This window comes from Pristiophorus japonicus, chromosome 1, assembly GCF_044704955.1.
Source record: "Pristiophorus japonicus isolate sPriJap1 chromosome 1, sPriJap1.hap1, whole genome shotgun sequence".
Classification (NCBI taxonomy): Eukaryota; Metazoa; Chordata; class Chondrichthyes; family Pristiophoridae; genus Pristiophorus; species Pristiophorus japonicus.
The window spans coordinates 437,031,458-437,052,527 of record NC_091977.1 but is presented as its reverse complement, the minus strand read 5'-3'; the positions used below and the strand labels follow the sequence as shown (position 1 = coordinate 437,052,527).

At 42.3% G+C, this 21,070-nt stretch overlaps 1 protein-coding gene across 2 annotated transcripts in view; it reads left to right on the top strand.

Annotated features, from left to right (window-relative positions):
* Positions 1-15,911, top strand: part of tatdn1 (TatD DNase domain containing 1) — a 70,209-nt gene extending 54,298 nt beyond the window's left edge. For both annotated transcript variants that reach the window (XM_070892829.1, XM_070892822.1), the window contains 4 exons: positions 642-718; positions 6,595-6,665; positions 9,749-9,875; positions 14,852-15,911. In XM_070892829.1, the coding sequence (XP_070748930.1) occupies positions 642-718; positions 6,595-6,665; positions 9,749-9,875; positions 14,852-14,954 (378 nt within the window). In that variant the 3' untranslated portion in view covers positions 14,955-15,911. The remainder of the gene's footprint in view (positions 1-641; positions 719-6,594; positions 6,666-9,748; positions 9,876-14,851) is intronic.
* Positions 15,912-21,070: the final 5,159 nt, after the last annotated feature.

Below are 21,070 nucleotides of genomic sequence, written 5' to 3'. Positions count from 1 at the left end.
TGCCTGTTGTTTTGTACTTCTGCCAGCCCACAATTTCTGCTACCCATTCATTTTAATGGATAGAAAATTGTGGGATAGCAAGCACATAGCAATAAAGCCCCAGGCCTCTTGTCATGTAATTTCTGTGTATTTTATAAATATTTTGATCCTTTTCTTTGCTTGTGGCTTTTTTGTGCTTGTCTGTCAAGCTTTTATGTATCTTTCATCAGCTTTCTGGTTTTTTTCAACTTCTTGTTGCCCCTAATGATCTTTCACTTTTCACCTAATTTCATCTGTTATTCTGTTCTGTATTTTTTTTCTCTTGATCCTCAGTCTGTCACTGTAGTTTGCATTTTTTAAACCTTCTCAAATGGCATGTAGATCATCTGCCCAATCTACGTGACCCTGCAGAATGCTTAAGTTGTCAAAGCTGAAACTTGATTTGGGCCTCTGCTAATGTGGCTAATAAGTGCTGTATTTGTGCATGAGCTAATTTTGGAAGATTTAGAGTAACAAACATTCACAAACTTATTTTATTATATTATCTATCCTACTTAAAATTATAATTTATCACCTCATAAAAGCCAGCACTTAATAGTTAATGCATTTTAAAAACGAATGATTTTGGTGATTTGTAAGTTTCATGGATCAGTTTTCTTTAGGTGCACTCTTTCGATGGTACAAAAGAGGAAGCTGCTGCACTTGTAGAATTGGGTCTCTATATTGGAATCAATGGCTGGTAAGTTTCAATACACAATTTCAGATATGGTTTCTGTCAATCTGTGGCGTTTAAAGTATATAAAGCGATGATTTCCTTGCCTCAGCAGCTGAAGTCATAAACAGTCATAAGCTAGAGCCTGCTAGTTAGTCACTTATCCACGAAGCAGTTAGCTACAAGGGGAAGGGGAGCTATTAGGCAACAACAAAATGTTTTCATGACATCTTTTTAGAGCAATCAAAGATGAATTATGATGCAGCATGTCATGAGGGTTATTAGGGAGATGAAGTAGGATCAGTGGTTTGTATCCATAGGGTTGTGCAATTATATAAAAGTGATCCACCAATCATGGTCAGTCTAGAGCAAGTGACTAACTTTCCAACAGACCTGTGACGGCATCGTCACCGTCTGGAGAGAAGATTATACCAAAGTGGCATCTGACCCAACAGATCATAGTAAGGATCATCTACATGGAGGTTGGAACAGCTAGTGGAGTGCACTACGCACATCGAAGAGTTTAATGAACCAGTTCAGTGAGAGGAAGTAGATTCTGTACTGCGCTGTCTAATTAACAGTAGGATGGACGATGTGGATGCTATTCCGTCCAAATTTCTAAAAGCTGTTCTAGACGAGAGGTGGGGAGGGGATGGGGTGGGGGGGTCAGCAATAGTCTTGGAGAAGACTGCCAGGAACCATTGACATGTCTGAGAGCTGTCCTTTTGAGGCAATTGAGTAAGATTCTGTTTGAGGTAATTGGTGGGTGTTTAGAGACAAAGAGTAGGGATAAAGGGTTCATTCTCTGATTGGTGGGATGTGACAAGTGGTGTTTCCCAGAGATCTATATTGGACATCAGCTTTTCACCATATATATTTGTGATTTATATAAAGAAATAGAAAGCTGGATTTTCAGCTTGTTGCTGCCTCTGTTTTCTCCCCGAAGGGGCAGCGATGAGCTCTTCTGGGCAGGCCGCCATCTTCCAGCGCCCCGCTGGAGTTTTCGGGGCTGGTTTTGGCAGGGTGCGGAGCATTACCGCCTGGAAGAGGCGAGCCGCTGTGCAATGCCCCTGGTTGCGACACCGGATCGATTTTTAGCTCCTGTCCGCTCCGTAGTGCTCCATAGAGCGCCGTGCTGGGACCACCTGTGAAAGCAGGCGGTCCAAGCTCTAGCGGCTGCTGTGAGATAAGTAATGTCAACCTCAGGTAAGTGTGATTGTTATTTTACTTTTGCGATTTATGTTGGGTGGCGAGTTATTATTGGTGTTTTTTTTTCTCCCCAGGCCTCTCTTAGAGCGCTCCATGGCTGGCTGTTTCGCTCAAGATTTTCGTATGCTCAGCCGGCCTAGCACGCTGAGAGGTCTGCAACGCTTCCCTTAGCGCTCTGCTCCACACTTAGGGCCCAGCTGCCCAATTTTGCTGACTGAGGGGCAAACTTTTTGAAGGCGGTATCAGGATCACCCTGTCGTCATTAACGCCCCGAAATCTTAAAAGCCGAAAATCCAGCCTTGTGTTGTATATCCAAGTTTGCAGGTGAAACCAAGCAAGGATGAGAGAGGAGGTTACAGAGGGGCATAGGGAGACTAAGCGATTGGGGAAAAACTATGGAAGATGGAGTTTAATGTGGGAAGTGTGAGGTCATTCATTTTGGATCTTAATGGAATCATAAGTGGTCCAGGTATTTCTGTAAGTTTTTCAGCAACCCTTTACCCAAATGGTAATGTATTTAGGGGATATATAATGTACTCTACTCGCTATCTTGAACAATGGGATATTGGAATGGGTGCTTCCAAGTATAGTATTTATGACCTTGTATAGGTGTAGAAGGGACCTCAAATGTATTGATTGGAAAGTATAAAGGGCATCTGTCCCACTTGTTGATTCATATTGGTCGATGCCAATTTCACCCTGGACACAATTCTTTTGGACTGCGCCTAAGAAGGCATGAAAAGTACTTTATAATATTATTTCAGCAATAGCAAAATCGCAATATAAATTAAATTTGTGGCATATAACGCATGTCCAAACAGTTCATCGTGGTTCAGAATTTCTAGGCATGCAATGGAAGGGCTTCATTAGCTCAGGTTCAAGATCCCTTCTCTCCCTGTTCTCTGACCAGTTGCCGTCTCTTCTACTCTATCCCCATGCCCCTTTCAGCTTTTACCTCCTTGAGTCTCCAAACAGCTGCTGCTACCTCATCTGCTTCCCCAAGCCTTCTGCCCAATCTGCTGATGTGTCAAGCTCCCAATATCAGGGCCATCTATGCACCCTCCAAATGCAGGGTCTAATTATAAAGTAACACATTAAAAGATATATTTAAAACTCACAACAATAAATAGGAAATAACCCATATGTACCACAGACCAGGATTTATTTTCTTTTTAAATGTAATTCATCTGCTAATACATATTTTTAATAAATATGCATCTATATGTAGTAACATTCTTATGTATGCATGCATTTGTTATTTACAAACTTCACTTCCTCTTCTCACAATTTTGATCATGCTTTTTAATGTCAACATTTAACATTCAACATTGGTGGCAAAAACACGAAGGCAGAATATTATCTGAATGGCGGCAGTTTAGGAAAAGGGGAGGTGCAACGAGACCTGGGTGTCATGGTACATCAGTCATTGAAAGTTGGCATGCATGTACAGCAAACGGTGAAGAAGGCAAATGGTATATTGGTCTTCATAGCTAGGAGATTTGAGTATAGGAGCAGGAAGGTCTTACTGCAGTTGTACAGGGCCTTGGTGAGGCCTCACCTGGAATATTGTGTTCAGTTTTGGTCTCCTAATCTGAGGAAGGACATTCTTGCTATTGAGTGAGTGCAGCGAAGGTTCACCAGACTGATTCCAGGGATGGCAGGACTGACATATGAGGAGAGACTGGATCGACTGGGCCTGTGTTCACTGGAGTTTAGAAGATGAGAGGGGATCTCATAGAAACATAAAATTCTGACGGGACTGGACAGGTTAGATGCAGGAAGAATGTTCCCGATGTTGGGGAAGTCCAGAACCAGGGGACACAGTCTAAGAATAAGGGGTAAGCCATTTAGGACTGAGATGAGGAGAAACTTCTTCACTCAAGAGAGTTGTTAACCTGTGGAATTCCCTACCGCAGAGAGTTGTTGATGCCAGTTCATTGGATATATTCAAGAGGGAGTTGGATATGGCCCTTACGGCTAAAGGGATCAAGGGGTATGGAGAGAAAGCACAAAAGGGGTACTGAGGTGAATGATCAGCCATGATCTTATTGAATGGTGATGCAGGCTTGAAGGGCCGAATGGCCTACTCCTGCAACTATTTTCTATGATTTTATGTTTCTATATTACCGATGTAATAAGTTATAGTAGGGATTTCCTTATAAATAGGTCCTGGTGACACTGTAGTTGCAGGCTGTGTCCACTAGGTGGCAGTATAGATCACCCATTTCCAGTCATCATCATCATAGTCCCTTGGGGTTGAGGTGACTTGCTTCCACTAAAAATGAGCACTCAGGTAACTGATGAACTCATTTTAAATGGTGGAAGATGTCTGTGCATGAATTCTTTTAACGTGGGGTGGCCGTTGCACACCAGCCACCACACTGGCTTGACTGAGCAAGGTCTTGGTCCAGTGTCACGGGGATGCCAATACATGCACACAAACTCAAACATACTCGTACTGTCCTTCCTTCCTTCCTCCTTTCCACAGGACCTCTCTCTACGTGGAATTTATAGTATGCAATGTGAGCCTCACGACCTCACAGCCTTACAACTGACCCGTGCTACACCTTTCCTTGGTCTTGTCCACACTGCTCCACCTCTGGGCTCTGACCTCTCTGCTCCTCTGTGCCTCGTCCGTCCTCTCCTCGCCGCTCCCGATCTCGTTTGCCACTCCCGATCTCCGGACCTCGCCCCTCCCGACCTCCCCTCCACTGAAGACAATGGCTTCAGTCTTCCCAGTATTTAGTTGGACTGATGCAATATATTCACTGACCCACATGAGAAATATTTTCTATCCTATTTTATACTAATAAACGTATCCCTTATTGGCAAATCAATGGTTTGTATACCAAGAAACAGCAATTGATCTCATATAACAGTTTTTTGCCTGCTGTCTCTTTTGTCCCATGGTTTTTTTACTGATTGTTCTGAATGAGGGTAATTAACATTGGATGGAATAGTAATAAGAAACTGGACTAACTGCCATTACCATGGGACCAATAGTGAGAATCTACAGGATAACTGGACTACTCTTGTCAGTTTATAAATTCGAATGTTTTAAGTAAGTAGATCTTTAACAGGAATTATTGTTGCATTATTAATTCTTGCGGGTTGGAGCAGCATTTGTGCAGCAAATTTTAAAAGGCATGCATTTGACTACATTTTAACACAAGGTGTTGCTTATAAAAGATGTGAATCCTGCTTGAGAGAAATTATCTATTTGTCTTACAAAGTATGCCATTATACCAGTGGCCTTATCGAAGGTTCTGAAGGGTTTACGGAAACAGTTTTCAACCATTTTTCTCATCACACCATTCCACAGATTTATAGCCATTTCTCTTCTAACTCTGAAGATTAAACGGAAAATCTTTTCACCCCCATTTTCGCAGTTGTTTGAAAATTGAAGGGGAATTTTTCCACTTACCGTCCTCCAGACTGATAGGTTTAAAACTGAATTTCTATTCCAGATGGTGGTCCCTATGTTAACCCATTTATTTGCACAGATTTAAGGATGTTCACAAGACATTCAATAATCACATCCTGCATGAGAATACCAACGGCAGGTCGGGGCCATAAAAGGAACGGCGAGCGGCCTCTGGAGCAGCGTGGTGACGTAGTATTTGAGGGAGCAGTGCGAGCTGGTGCAGGAGGGCGACGGCAGCGAAGAGTGACGTCATCAAGGTCCAGGTCGGTGATTGGAGGTACCTGCTGGGCAGGTACAGCAGGAGCGGCGAGATCGGGGCGAAGGAGCGGCGAGAGACTGTAGAGGGACGTGATCCGGGCCCAGGAGAGGCGAGGGCCCAGGGGCAGCACGGGTCAGCCCACACTACGATATATGTGCGCACTAGTTCCGTGCCACCCCATATTAAAAAAAAATCCACACACAGGCATTTTCCACCCTTCAGGATGTAGTTCAGGACCTGGAATATTAGGTCCTTCATTGAAACAACTAATCCATTTTTGGCGTGGAAGCAAGTCATCCTCGTTTCGAGGGACTGCCTATGATGATGATGAATACTTGGAAATACGTTTCATTGTAGTAAATGCACAGCATTAAAAAACTGCAATTTAATAAAATATCAAAAAAGTCACAAAGTTGGTGATTCCACATTGTGCAGGTGGCAGCCAGTACAATAAATGTAGACTGATGACTGTAATTTACAGCTAAATGGATTGTTATAATCAGATCCTATGCTCTTTGTAATTCAAATTTCTGGTCTCTTAACAAAGATCCTGTCAGTTAAAGTGAATAAACTCAATCAACCCAATTTAATAAAAATTGTAGAGCTTTAATTTTCTTCCAGTTTTACTTTTTTTAAATACTTCTTTAACAGGACAAGCAATTGAAATACTTAGATTTACTCACGATTGTTTCTGCTTCTTCAACGCAATTCCTTTTGCTGCTTGAGTTGATAGGTGTATTTATTGTGAATAATTGACTGATATGTGACTGGAAAATTCAAGCAGAATATTGATTGAGTAGATTTGAATTAATGGAGTGGTACATGATAGACAGCATGCATCATGTGTAGAAATAGCAGAAGGCTGGGGGAGAAGAACCAGTCACATTAATTATATCGATATAATAGGAAGCGTTCATTAAATAATTTGAAACATTATCCCAGTTGAAATTAAAATCTAGGATATTTCTGCGTGAATCCTGCTCGTATTAAGTGCAAACTTGATTCTTTCAGCTCCTTAAAAACGGATTCCAATCTTGAAGCCATGAAATCTATCCCGAGTGAAAGGCTGATGATAGAAACTGGTAAGTTATATTTCTAGGGTTACCCAAGATGTAAATTTTAGTTATAGGATAGACCAACAATAGAACACTGAGTTTCTATTCGGAGAGCTTGGTCTAAAAATTAGCTGACATATTTGTTTACCCCCAGTGGGTGAGTTTAACTGAATGATTAAGAACAGATTGTAGTTGCTCACAGCAGCACTATGTGGCTGGACTGTGCATATACACTGGGGTGACGTGCTCTTCTCCACCAATGAGACAGAATGCATAGTCTGCTATTGTACACGGCTGCAGTGAAGAACAGGTCATGTTCTTTCTGGACTGTTCTCCAGATTTATGCGTTCTTTTTAAACTAGACATTATTATAATCATGTCATTTGCTCTATCAGACTTAAACTGCAGAGATTGGGCATGTAGTCTGTCTATAGAACAGAGTAGAAAGTATTTGATATTTTATACTGGAATTTGATTTGGGACAGAAAGTTTCAATGGCGAAAACTGATCATGTTCATAAATGGTCTTTTATTTACAGTAATAGCTGCAGCTGAGTTGTCACACAACGCAGAGTAGCTAATATTCATTCATTAGCTTTATGGCATTTAACTGCTGGATATGCAGGAGATTTGCATGTGCTGCTTGCTTTGTCAAAATAAAATTACTGTGTCCTTACTGTAGTAATAGATGCAAAATACATTTTCTGTGTTCATCCTGTTTGGTCACTTGGACAATATTATGGAGCTGTTGCAGGTTTTTTTGCCTGTTTACTCTCTGTCTCCTGCATGTGTTGATTTTTGATTGGGGTGAAGTACTACACCATTCACCCTCCAGTACTTCAACCAAGTGGTCATTATTCAAGTGTGAGCTGTGGAAGTGAGTGTCAGCATGCTGTTCAACCGTAGGGGTATTAGAGTTCTGTCCTCTCCCAAGATCCACATCTGTACATCCAACAGCCAACAGCTGTGAACAGGAGCCCAGAAAATTCCCCCACCCCCTCCAACTTCTCTGTTTTCCACCTTCCTAATGCAGTTGTATTGAGGCCATTTGCAGTCCTTACCACTGTCACTGCTGAGCTCAGATAACTCGGAGACTGGAAATCAAACCTGGAACCTTCCCAGGCTTAATGGCTCAGCTATTTACCAAGTAAACTCACTGAGCCATTGGGTGGAACCATTGTGCCAATTTTGTTCGGCTAATTTTCACTGCTCTTCTCCTGAAAGCTATGCCTCATGGTGGGGTAGAGTTCCCTAATTTCTCGCAACTCTCTATGCCAGCCAATTGCCCATTTTCATGTATCGGTACCAGTACCAGCATACTTTAATTTTACCATTTATGGTTGGGGGGTGGTGATAACATCTGAACCCTACACTGTTCTTATCCAACCTGCACTTGAAAGCAGGAGTCAATAGAAATGATCAGTGGTGGAGACCACGACTTGTATTTTTCTTCCTTCCCTCATCAAGGGTTACTGAGTCCACTTGTTATCTGAGAGAGATCAGCTAACTAAGCAGACTAGAGATAGATTCTGGACCTTTCTAAATTATACAGCTTGGTACCACACCACATGTCGCCCTTACTTCCTGAACTATTGGCAGAGATTGGGGTGGAAATTCAGTCATGCCTCTGTTGCTGCGTTAACCAGGGCGGAGCGGTAAATTTTGCGCCGGGAAATGGTTTGCGTCTCTGGCCGCAAATTTCACCAGCTGAGCCCTGAATGTGGAGCGGAGCACTAAAGGAGGCGTTCCACACCTCTTTTAGGGCGCTAGGCGGGCTGAGCAAATGAAAATCCTGAGGTAAACAGCTGGCCTCAGAGCGCCCCAAGAGAGACTTCTGTGAAAAAAGAATCTGGAAAAAAAAAGCAAAAACATTCCCTATACTTTCCTGAGGCCACATCCACATGAATCACAAAAACCAATCACACTTGCCTATGTACACATTCCTTCCCTCACTGCGGCCGCTACAAATGGAACCGGCAGCTTTCACAGGCGGTCCCACTAGGACGCACTACGGGATGCGACAGATAGGAAGAGTTTCAAATTTCAAGCCGGGTCCAATCAGGGTCGTTGCACACCAGCTCGCCTCTCCCGGGCGATACTGCTCTGTGCCCCCGCAAACCAGGCACTGAATATCCCGATGGGGCGCTGGAAACTGGCCGCCTGCCGGAACTGCTTTCAGCTGCCATTACCGCCCCACCGGAGGAAAACAGAGGTGGCAACGAACTGAAAATCCAGCCCATTGTGTTTTAAAGTTTTGGTGAATTTTTGTGCTTGTTAAGACAGGATGTCAGCGATGAAGGCAAATTGTATGTTAGCCTTTATTGCAAGCGGGTTGGGGTATATGAGTAAGGCAGTTTTGCTGCAATTATATAGGGCTTTGGTGATACCACAACTGGAGTACTGTGCACAGTTTTGGTCTCCTTACCTAAGGAAGGGTATACTTGCCTTGGAGGCGGTGCACTGAAGGTTCACTAGATTGATTCCTGGGATGAGGGGATTGCCCTCTGAGGAGAGATTGAGTAGACTAGGCCGATATTCCCTAGAGTTTAGAAGAATGAGAGGTGATCTAATTGAAACATATAAAATTCTTAAGGGGCTAGACAGGGTTAATGCTGAGAAAATGTTTCCCCTGGCTGGGGAATCTAGAACACGGGTTCATAGTCTCAGACTAAGGGGTCAGCTATTTAAAACTGAGAGGAGGAGAAATGTATTCACTCAAAAGGTTGTGAATCTCTATCCCAGAGAGTTGTGGATGCTCAGTTGTTCAGTATATTCAAGACAGAGGTCAATAAATTTTGGGGAATTAAGGGATATGGGGACAGTGCGGGAAGGTGGAGTTGAGGTAGAAGATCAGCCATGATCTTGTTTAACGGCAGAACAGGCTCGAAGGGCCAAATGGCCTCATCCAGCTCCTATTTATTATGTTATTGCTGGCAGAGAAAGCTTATGGCATTTAAACCCAGGCCCCAGAAGAGAAAGGATTGTGCGCTAACCCCTTTTTAAAATTAAGTGTGGATTAGAAACTGAGAGGTTGTTATTTGGAACAGATGCTTGCTTGGTTGCAGCACATCAAATCCTTTCATGTAATTATTTGTTTATATTCTTTGAAAGATGCACCATGGTGTGGAGTAAAGAACACTCATGCAGGTGCTAAATTTGTGAAAACAACCTTTCCGACAAAGAAGAAGTGGGAAGAGGGATACTGCCTCAAGGACAGGAATGAACCATGCCATATTATGTGAGTACCTGTACCAAGGATAGTTCCCACAAACCTGACTCAAATGCTCAACATGTTTTGTGTCCATGCATTTTGTTGGAACTATCTCTCAAGATGATTATTGTAAATGAGAGACCATAAGGGACATATTTCCAAGACACCACATACACTAGAGCTTAATAATGTGAACAAGAAGCAGCTATTCAGCATGCTCCATAACCCAGATCGCATATTGGCATCCAATAGCATCATTTTGTTTCACAGATGGGGAATATATCTAGTTTCCTTTCCTGTGCTTCATCCAAGATAGAATGCACTCAGTACAATCATTCCACAAGTTGCTAAATTTATACACACAGGTTATTTCTTAAGTTCAACTTATAAGAACATAACATAAGAAATAGGAACAGGAGTAGGCCATACGGCCCCTCGAGCCTGCTCCGCCATTCAATAAGGTCATGGTTGTTCTGATCATGGACTCAGCTCCACTTCCCCGCCCGCTCTCCATAACCCCTCAAACCCTTATCGTTTAAGAAACTGTCTATCTCTGTCTTAAATTTATTCAATATCCCAGCTTCCACAGCTCTCTGAGGCAGCGAATTCCATAGATTTACAACCCGATAAGATCACCTCATTCTTCTGAATTCCAATGAGTAGAGGCCCAACCTACTCGCCCTTTCCTCATAAGTCAACGCCCTCATCCCCGGAATCAACCGAGTGAACCTTCTCTGAGCTGCCTCCAAAGCAAGTATATCCTTTTGTAAATATGGAAACCAAATTTGCACGCAGTATTCCAGATGTGGCCTCACCAATACCTTATATAGCTGTAGCAAGACTTCCCTGCTTTTATACTCCATCCCCTTTGCAATAAAGGCCAAGATACCATTGGCCTTCCTGATCACTTGCTGTACCTGCATACTATCCTTTTGTGTTTCATGCACAAGTACCCCCAGGTCCCGCTGTACTGCGGCACTTTGCAATCTTTCTTCATTTAAATAATAACTTGCTCTTTGATTTTTTTTCTGCCAAAGTGCATGACCTCAGATTTTACAACATTTTACTCCATCTGCCAAGCTTTTGCCCACTTACTTAGCCTGTCTATGTCCTTTTGCAGATTTTTTGTGTCCTCCTCATAAATTGCTTTTCCTCCCATCTTTGTATCGTCAGCAAACTTGGCTACATTACATTCAGTCCCTTCTTCCAAGTCGTTAATGTAGATTGTAAATAGTTGGGGTCATAGAAACATAGAAAATAGGTGCAGGAGCAGGCCATTCAGCCCTTCGAGCCTGCACCGCCATTCAATGAGTTCATGGCTGAACATGAAACTTCAGTACCCCCTTCCTGCTTTCTCGCCATACTCCTTGATCCCCCGAGTAGTAAGGACTTCATCTAACTCCCTTTTGAATATATTTAGTGAATTGGCCTCAACTACTTTCTGTGGTAGAGAATTCCACAGGTTCACCACTCTCTGGGTGAAGAAGTTTCTCCTCATCTCGGTCCTAAATGGCTTACCCCTTATCCTTAGACTGACCCCTGGTTCTGGACTTCCCCAACATTGGGAACATTCTTCCTGCATCTAACCTGTCTAAACCCGTCAGAATTTTAAACGTTTCTATGAGGTCCCCTCTCATTCTTCTGAACTCCAGTGAATACAAGCCCAGTTGATCCAGTCTTTCTTGATAGGTCAGTCCCACCATCCCGGGAATCAGTCTGGTGAATCTTCGCTGCACTCTCTCAATAGCAAGAATGTCCTTCCTCAAGTTAGGAGACCAAAACTGTACACAATACTCCAGGTGTGGCCTCACCAAGGCCCTGTACAACTGTAGCAACACCTCCCTGCCCCTGTACTCAAAACCCCTCACTATGAAGGCCAACATGCCATTTGCTTTCTTAACCGCCTGCTGTACCTGCATGCCAACCTTCAATGACTAATGTACCATGACACCCAGGTCTCGTTGCACCTTCCCTTTTCCTAATCTGATCCCAGCACTGATCCCTGCGGCACCCCACTAGTTACTGGTTGCCAACCAGAGAATGAACCATTTATCCCGACTCTCTGTTCTCTGTTAGTTAGCCAATCCTCTATCCATGCTAATATATTACCCCCAACACCGTGAACTTTTATCTTGTGCAGTAACCTTTTATGTAGCACCTTGTCAAATGCCTTCTAGAAGTCCAAATACACACATCCACTGGTTCCCCTTTATCCACCCTGTTCGTTACATCCTCAAAGAACTCCAGCAAATTTTTCAAACATGACTTCCCCTTCATAAATCCATGCTGACTCTGCCTGACCGAATTTTGATTTTGCAAATGTCTTGTACTGCTTCTTTAATAATGCACTCCAACATTTTCCCAACCACAGATGTTAGGCTAACTGGTCTATAGTTTTTCTGTAGCTTAAAATGATGGTCTCTAATTCTAATTCTTAAACTATCAATCTCTGATCCAGGGAATCAGGTACACAGCTTACAAATTGGGGACAAATGCTCAAAAAAGGAGAAACACATTGTTTGGCTGTGCATGCCAATTTTCACAATTTAAGTAGGGATTCTATCTATATAATAAAAGTATTGAGAACATGTACACTTCTTCTTTGGACACCCTTTATTACTTCCTCCTGACATGTTCTTTTTACCGTACTTGCCCCTCTTACCTAAACTATACCTATCTAAACTTACTTTGAGTCTTCCCAGCTCCTATTTCCAACATGGGTGGTACTGCCTGAGGTAGACTTGGCCTCTTGCCTCACCTGGCTCCCTCCAGCTCCAGCCCCCGCCATTATTCCAAGCCCCCAACAGCCCCAGCACTTAACCAGTTGGTTCCCTGTCTTCTTCCTCCCAGTACTATCCTGCCACTCCCATCTATCCTGAGCACCCATGTCCTTTTACGTTCCCCTTCCGATCGCCTCTTGCTGCTCCCACTCTCCTGTTCCAAGAGCCTTATCTTCCTCCCCCTGCCACTCTCATTTCTTCTTACAATGTCACTGCTTCCAAACCAAGTACTGTCCCCACCACTTACAGCGGATAGCCACCTATATCGGGAAATGGGAATAACTTTTTCCACTTTCATAGGTGTCAATTACAAAGGCGTGTTAAGCGGACCGGCTATTTCAGGCGGCTCAAGCAGCTGTTTTTCTGCGATTACTTGTCATTAAGTCCTTTCAGGCAGCCCCAAGTGATAAACGAGTGACAGTCCACTGAAACTCAAGCTGCATTTACAGTACCTGATGTAGTGGTGAAACTGACCAGACCACTGCATATGTCAGCCCTCCATAGCTGAATAAGGCTAATAGCTTCCACCTCGTATTGCTTGTCTGTAGCCAGGAATATTTTCCACAAGTATAATTAAAGGAAATATTAACAACATAGAAGCCCATAATTCCTCTTCCAATCACCAACAGCAAATTCCGCCTGGGAACAGGAGAGAAGTGGAGAGACTGCCTGCAAAGGGGAGCTTTCTGACTGCTACTTCGGAGAATCACCTCCGTGAGAAAGAGAGGGGGGAGGGGGTGGGGATCTGAACTCTTATCACAGAGCTGACAGTACTTAAACAATGAGTCAAGTTTGAATTTCTGAAGTTGTAAAAATCTAAACCAGCCATTAAGAATACCAGGCAAACCGCATTCGCATGGATGCATCGGCTATAAACGATGAGGACTGTACCTAACCCTCCCCACTTAATCCTACCAGGTTATGCTACTCCTACCCAATCCTTTTCCCATACTTGCCACTACTGATCCGTCGCCAACAAAATCCCCGTCAATGGGCTTCTCAGCCATAGCCACAACCAGCTTTTCACGGTTTCCCTCACCCCACCCCCGCAAGGATTCCCTCTCACAATATTGCAAATCCAGTTTCCCATCTTCCCCAGTGCTCCACACCTTGCCACTGCCATTCAAATGTTCCCACCTTTAACTTAAACATCCATTCCCTCCGCCATTGTTGTACTGCAGCAACTTGCCAAGCACCTCCAAAACCCGTGACCTCCACCACCTAGAAGCACAAAGGAAACAAGTGAATTGGCACACCATTGCCTCCATGTCACACACCATCCTTTCATTGTTGCTGGGACAAGTTCCTGGAACTCCCTACCTAACAGCAGTGTGGGAGCACCTTCACCACACGGACTGCGGCTGTTCAAGAAGGCGGCTCACCACCACCATCTTCAGGGCAACTAGTGATGGGCAATAAATGCCAGCCTAGCCAGCAATGCCCACATTCTGAGAATTAATTTAAAAAAAAATAAAGTTGTGCTTTCCTGGTGATACTTTACCTTGCGGGGGAGGGAAACTAGAATCCGATGCATGCAGAAACGGACACAAAAGTAATGTCGAGGAAGCTTGTGCCAGTTAAACTCAGGAAATGAACTTTTCTATTTCAATGTATATGAATATTCAACTAGAAGACAAGACCATCAGTTGTGACCGAAACTAGCTTTTCTAAAAGATGCCGCTGCAGCAACTTTGCAATCTTTCATATAGAACATCTTTATTATGCTAGCAAAACTAATTCGAGAACACAAAATCTGAGTAGAAAGATATATATATATAGTACTAGTATTAGGCAGTCCCTCGAATCGAGGATGACCCGCTTCCACACCAATATTCCAGGTCCTGAACTACATATTGAAGGGTGGAAGATGCCTGTTCGTAGATTCTTTTAGCGTGGGGTGGCCAGTGCACACCAGCCACCGCACGGGCTTGACAGAGCTAGGTCTCGATCCAGTGTTAAGGGTTAACTAAGACGACTGGAGACCAAGCTCTGCTGCACGATCCTAGTGTGCCCACGTATTCCTGCTGTCCATAGACTGCAGTGTGGGCTGGCCCATGCTGCCCCAGGCTCGCGCCTCTCCTGGGCCCCGATCACGTCGCTCCTGAGCCCCGATCTCTCTCCGCTCCTCCGCCCCGATCATTCGCCTCGATTATGGTTTGCCAATATTAACAGTCTCTAATTACCAGTTACATTAGTCCATACTAATTATTTTTTCCTTAATAGTCAAATATTGGAGATAATGGCTGCAGTGCGAGAAGAGGACACACGTGAACTGAGCAACACTATGTACAATAATACTGTAAAGGTGTTCTTTCCTGATAGTTGATCAGCAAGCATATCATTCTGATCAATGTTTTAAAATTGAAACAACTTAACGGGCAGCTAGCAGTGACACCCAATTCCAGGGGTACTATTCCCTAATTTATTCTATTGTTCAAACTGGATGTTGAACTCAATGCACGAGCTACTATAGTGTCAATGTGAATTTACCCTCACCATTATCATACATTTTCGGTTAAAAGTGAGTGAAAATTGCTCACTTTAGTAACATGGGGAGATCCTTTTGAAAAGTTGCAATTTAAATAGGAGAGAAAAATAGACTGTGCCTGTGATGCATGGACGACAGCTTCCCTCCTACTTGAACAAGTCAAAAAGTATAATTAAACTGACACAATATTCAGTAAAGTACCTTAAAGTGGTTTTTAAAAAAATATATATATATAGTACCTCAATGTATGAAATCAGCACATTGTACTATTGCTATATTGTGTTATAATCCTGATTGTTGTAATACATCTCTGGTACAGAGATCAGTATTGATTAAATATCTAGCTCTTATTGTGTAAAGAAACAAATGGTCAAGGATAAATTACAGTGGGCTTGTTTGGTTTGGAGCAGGATGTGTGGCATAGTTCAGAACAAACAAGGAACCAATAGCATTAGTATGCAATTCTGTCTGATCAGTTTTAGCATTTACTGGACACATATATATATGTGTGTGTATTATCATCTTAAGATGTATTGCAGTGCCTCATGTTGAGCAGACCATTGTAATTTAAGATTGTGCATATATGGATGCAGATGTTATGTTACAGTTTTGTTCTAATGCCCATTGAGACAAAAAAAAGTGGTTGAACAAGATGTGGAACAATGTAGTTATCATGTTGTACAAAATCCATGTTAATGACCCAACATTGGGACAAAATTATTTCTGAAATCTTAAGATGTATGGGAAAATATTGTTAGATGAATATGATAATCATTTGTTTGAAAATAAAACTCTCGTGCTTAACTATGAAATATTCTTTTGTGCTCAAAATCTCTTAAAGTTGCATGTTCCGCATGTTTAATGAAAATTACAGCTGCACCAAGTCACATTTTGAAACAATGTTTTTTGATATTATAGAAAGGCATGTTCTAGCACCCGTCTCTCAAATGTCCTAAAGAGCTTCACATCCAATGATCCGGAATTTGCTCTCAGGACAAACAAACAGCACCAGGCATTCATTACACTTGCTGTAGGATTTTGCACAGGAACTTATTATAAAAGTAGAGAGCCAAAAAGATGCAGCGCCCTCTACAGGGGATCTGGGACCTGTATGAACAGGACAAGCAACTGTGTATCTACTTAACCAATCAGACTGAAGAGTCGTTAATGAGCAGCGCAGAGTCTGAACCAGGAAGTGTCAGTTAGAATATTTAATTCAATGTAAATCATGTACAGAAAGCAAAATCAAGAGAGAGAAAGACAGGATTAAGAGAGAGTTAAAAAGGCTAAGAAAAAAATAATTTTATAAGAAATTTTATTTTTTTAAATCTTCAATAATTAAAATCTAAAGAAATGAGACTCCACACTTGTTAATTTTCAGTGCCAGAAACGTTGTTTGATAGTAATTAAGACTTAGCACAATAGTAAAAGAGTACTTGCACGGGAATGGATAAGCCCTAGCTTTTTCTGGTGAATTTAGTGCGAATATATCATGCAAGTATTGCAAATTCACATCATTCCATGTATTTCAATGGTGAATCTCTTGGCGAGATAACATCATAGCACAGATTCTGGAGTAGGGCAAGTCAACTTACGTGTTTACGTGTTTAACTGTGCATGTGCAGTTGCTGTCCATTTTACACTTTGATAATGGTGATATTTCTACAGAAAAATCAGGCCCAACAAATAAGTGCAGTGAAGTCACTTATTAGATAAATACCACAACCAATTTAGCAAGATCCCATGAACAGCGATCAGCACAATTTTTTGGCAATTATATTGGGAGGAAAGTGGATGGTCAGAAGCATTGTGGGCCCCTTGAAAACTGGGAACTGTGATATTGTAAATAAAAATAAAGAAATGGCAGACATGTTGAATAATTACTTTGCGTCAGTACTTATGGTCGTTGAAGATCCCATGCCAGACATCCCATGGAAACTAATACTGAATGGGGATGGGGACTCACCAAAATTAATGTAAGTAAAACAGTAATCAAGAAAATAATGGCACTAGTGACAAATCCTCAGGTCTACATGGTTTCCATCCCATGGTTTTAAGAGAAGTAGGTGAGAACTTTGCAGATGTCCCAACTAGAATCTTCCAACGTGCTCTCGATTCAAGAACCGTTCCTTTAGATTGGAACATGTCACTCCACTATTTGAGAGAAACCAGGGTATTATAGACCAGTTAGTCTAACATGTTGGGAAATGACTCATCTATAATTAAGGATAGTGATTGAACACCTTGAAAATTTTAATGCTGATCAGAGAGAATGAATTTGCAAAGGGTAGTTCATGCCTGACGAACCTAATTGATTGAATTTTGAGGTGACTAAAGAGGTAGACAGGGGAATGTCTCATAGATGTTATTTATATGGAATTCAAGAAGGCATTTGATAAAGTCCTTCATAAGAGACTACTAGCCAAAGTTGAAGCTCATGGAATTGGAGGCAAATTATTGACCTGGTTGGGAAATTGGCTGAGCGGCAGGAGACAGAGAGTAGGGATAATGGGCAAGTACTGTATTTGACAAGATGTGACTAGTGGTGTCTCATAGGGATCTGTGTTGAGACCTCAACTATGCACCATATTATTGACAACGTAGGTGATGCTAGGTCAAGTGCTAATTTTAAATGAGTGATAGATTTTTGTTAACCAAAGGTATCAAGAGTTATGGGGCAAAGGCAGGTAGATGGAGTTAGGTCACAGATCAGCCATGATCTCATTGAATGGCAGAACAGGCTCAAGGGGCTAAATGGTCTAATCCTGTTCCTAATTAGATGAATGACCAGTTTTTGGTGATTAGGACCCCAAAATAATTCCCTGCTCTTCCTATTGTACCATGGTATCCTCAACATCCACTTGAACCACAAACAGGCAGATAATGTGTTTAATGTCTCAATTGAAGGATTATATCTGACAATGCAGCACACCCTCAGTACCCCACTGAAGTGCCAACCTATAAAGTGCCCGAGAGTGGGACTTAAATCCATAACCTTTCAACTTAGGTGAGAGTACTGCCAACTAAGCCAAGCTGTTACATTTGCAGGTTTTTGTGTTTTCAGCACAAGCATTAGACTAGCAAATATGGCTTAATTGTACTGCTTGTTTCAGCTATCTGAATCAATATCCTGTTTTTCTTTAACTGGCAGTCTAGATAAGTAGCTATGGGATAACTACAACTTTTCAATAAACAAGCACCCGTGAAAATGTTTCTGGAATAAAATTAGAATGCCGCTTCCCATGATGGTTCAAGTTCTTCCAGTGATAGGCTAATCAAAAGGGATGGTATGAAATTGAAAACAAGGGCATACAATGTGGACAAGATTAGTGGGAGGCCAGAGGATTAGGAAACTTAAATGCCAGTAAAGAACGACTAAAAAAATGTTAGAGAGGGAAGATAGATTATGAAAGTAAACTAGCATGAAATATAAAAACAGATGGTAAGAGTTTCTACAGATACATAAAATGGAAGAGTGGCTAAAGTAAATGTTGATCCCCTAGAGGATGAGACTGGGGAATTAATAATGGAGAACAGGGAAATGGCAGAGACGTTGAACAAATATTTTGTATCGGTCTTCACGGTAGAAGACACTTAAAAACATCCCAATCGTGGATAATCAAGGGGCTATAGGGAGGGAGGAACTTAATACAATCACTATCACAAATGAAGTAGTACTCAGTAAATAATGAGACTAAAGGCAGACAAGTCCCCTGGACGTGATGGCTTACACCCTAGTGGCTGCAGAGATAGTGGATGTATTGGTTGTAATCTACCAAAATTCCTTGGATTCTGGGGCGGTCCCAGTGGATTGTAAAATCACAAATGTAACGCCCCTATTTTTTAAAAAAAGGTGGAGGACAAAAAGCAGTAAACTATAGACCAGTTAGCCTAACATCTGTCATTGGGAAAATGCAAGAGTTCATTATTAAGGAAGCAGTAGCAGGACATTTGGAAAAGCATAATTCAACAAGCAGATCCAGCATGGTTTTATGATCATGTTTGACAAATTTGCTGGAGTTCTTTGAGGATGTAACAAGCAGGGTGGATAAGGGGGAACCAGTGGATGTGGTGGATTTCCTGAAGGCATTCGATAAGGTGCCACATAAAAGGTTACTGCACAAGGTAAAAGTTCATGGGGTTGGGGGTAATATATTAACATGGATATTGGATTGGCTAACAGAAAACAGAGTCAGGATAAATGCGTCATTTTCCGGTTGGCAAACAGTGACTCGTGGGGTGCCACAGGGATCGGTGCTGGGTCCTCCACTATTTACAATCTATATTAATGACTTGGATGAAGAGACTGAGCATAATGTAGCCAAGTTTGCTGATGATACAAAGATGGGTGGGAAAGCAAATTGTGAGGGACACAAAATCTGCAAAAGGATATAGACAGGCTAAGTGAGTGTGGGAAAATGTGAGGTTATCCACTTTGGCAGAAAAAATAGAAAAGCAAATTATAATTTAAATGGAGAAAAATTGTAAAGTTCTGCAGTAGAGAGGGACCTGGGGGTCCTTGTGCACGAAACACAAAAAGTTAGTATGCCGGTACAGCAAGTAATCAGGAAGGCAAATGGAATGTTGGCCTTTATTGCAAGGGGGAATAGAGTATAAAAGCAGAGAAGTCCTGCTACAACTGTACAGGGTATTGATGAGGCCACACCTGGAGTACTGCGTAGTTTTGGCGCTCAATTTTCCCCAGTGATTCGCGCTGATTTTTTGGCATAAGTGGGGAAACTGTTTTTTCAAATCAATTTGCACCAGTGTCATTCAATTACGATTTTTTTAGGTCAGTTTTTTCAGCCAAAGCGGGTGTAACCAACCACCTATGCCAATTAGGGAAGTTTGGCCAGCTGAGAGTTACTCCAGTTGTGCTTAGGCCAGCATGAGAGTTAAGGAAATTGGCGCAGCAGATGCCCGGACACAAAGAATTGAAAAACACATTGCAGCAACATACCTTGAACCCTGCCCGAAGACTGTCCGGTCCAGAAAGAGAGAGAAAATCTAGGGACCAAGAATGGGACCGGACCGGCAAGCGTTTCGGGCGGGATTGGAGGCAAGTTGCTGCTATGTGTTTTTCAATTCTTTTAATGTGTTGGGAGCTGGCTGTAAGGTTCACTTTGCAGCCTCAGCTCGCATTGTGTCCCTCGCAGTGTTACCGTGGCAGCCCGATCTTTTTGGCGCAGATCAAGGCGTTCCGCCACGCCAAAATGAAGAAATGTAATGGGGAAACTTGGAATATATATTTTTTGGCCGTATCTCTTCAAGTACGCCAAAAAAATGCTTTGGGGAAAACTGAGCCCTTGGTCTCCGTACTTAAAGAAGGATATACTTGCATTGAAGGCTGTTCAGAGGTTCACTAGGTTGATTCCAGAGATGAGGGGGTTGACTTATGAAGATAGGCTGAGCCTACACACATTGGAGTTTAGAAGAATGAGGGGTGATTTTATCAAAAAAAGATAATGAGGGGGCTCGACCAGGTGCATGCAGAGAGGATATTTCCACTCATAGGGGAAACTAAAACTCGGGGACATAGTCTCAGAATAAGGGGCCGCCCGTTTAAAACTGAGATGAGGGGGAATTTCTTCTCTGAGGGTTGTAAATCTATGGAATTATTTGCAGAGCTGTGGAGACTGGATCATTGAATATATTTAAGGCTGAGATAGACAGATTTTTGAGTGATAAGGGAATAAAGGGTTATGGAGAGTGGGCAGGGAAGTGGAGCTGAGTCATGATCAGGTCAGCAATGATCCTATTAAATGGCAGAGCAGGCTCGAGGGGCCAGGTGGCCTACTCCTGCTTCTTATGTTCTTATAAAACCAGGATGGTGTTAGAGATACAATATTTTTATTGGATTAGAAAGAGGAAAATTGGCCTAGGTTCTTACTCTTTATTGCCACTCAGAAAATTGCTAGAAATTGCACAAGTGAATGTTGGGCAAGGACAAAATT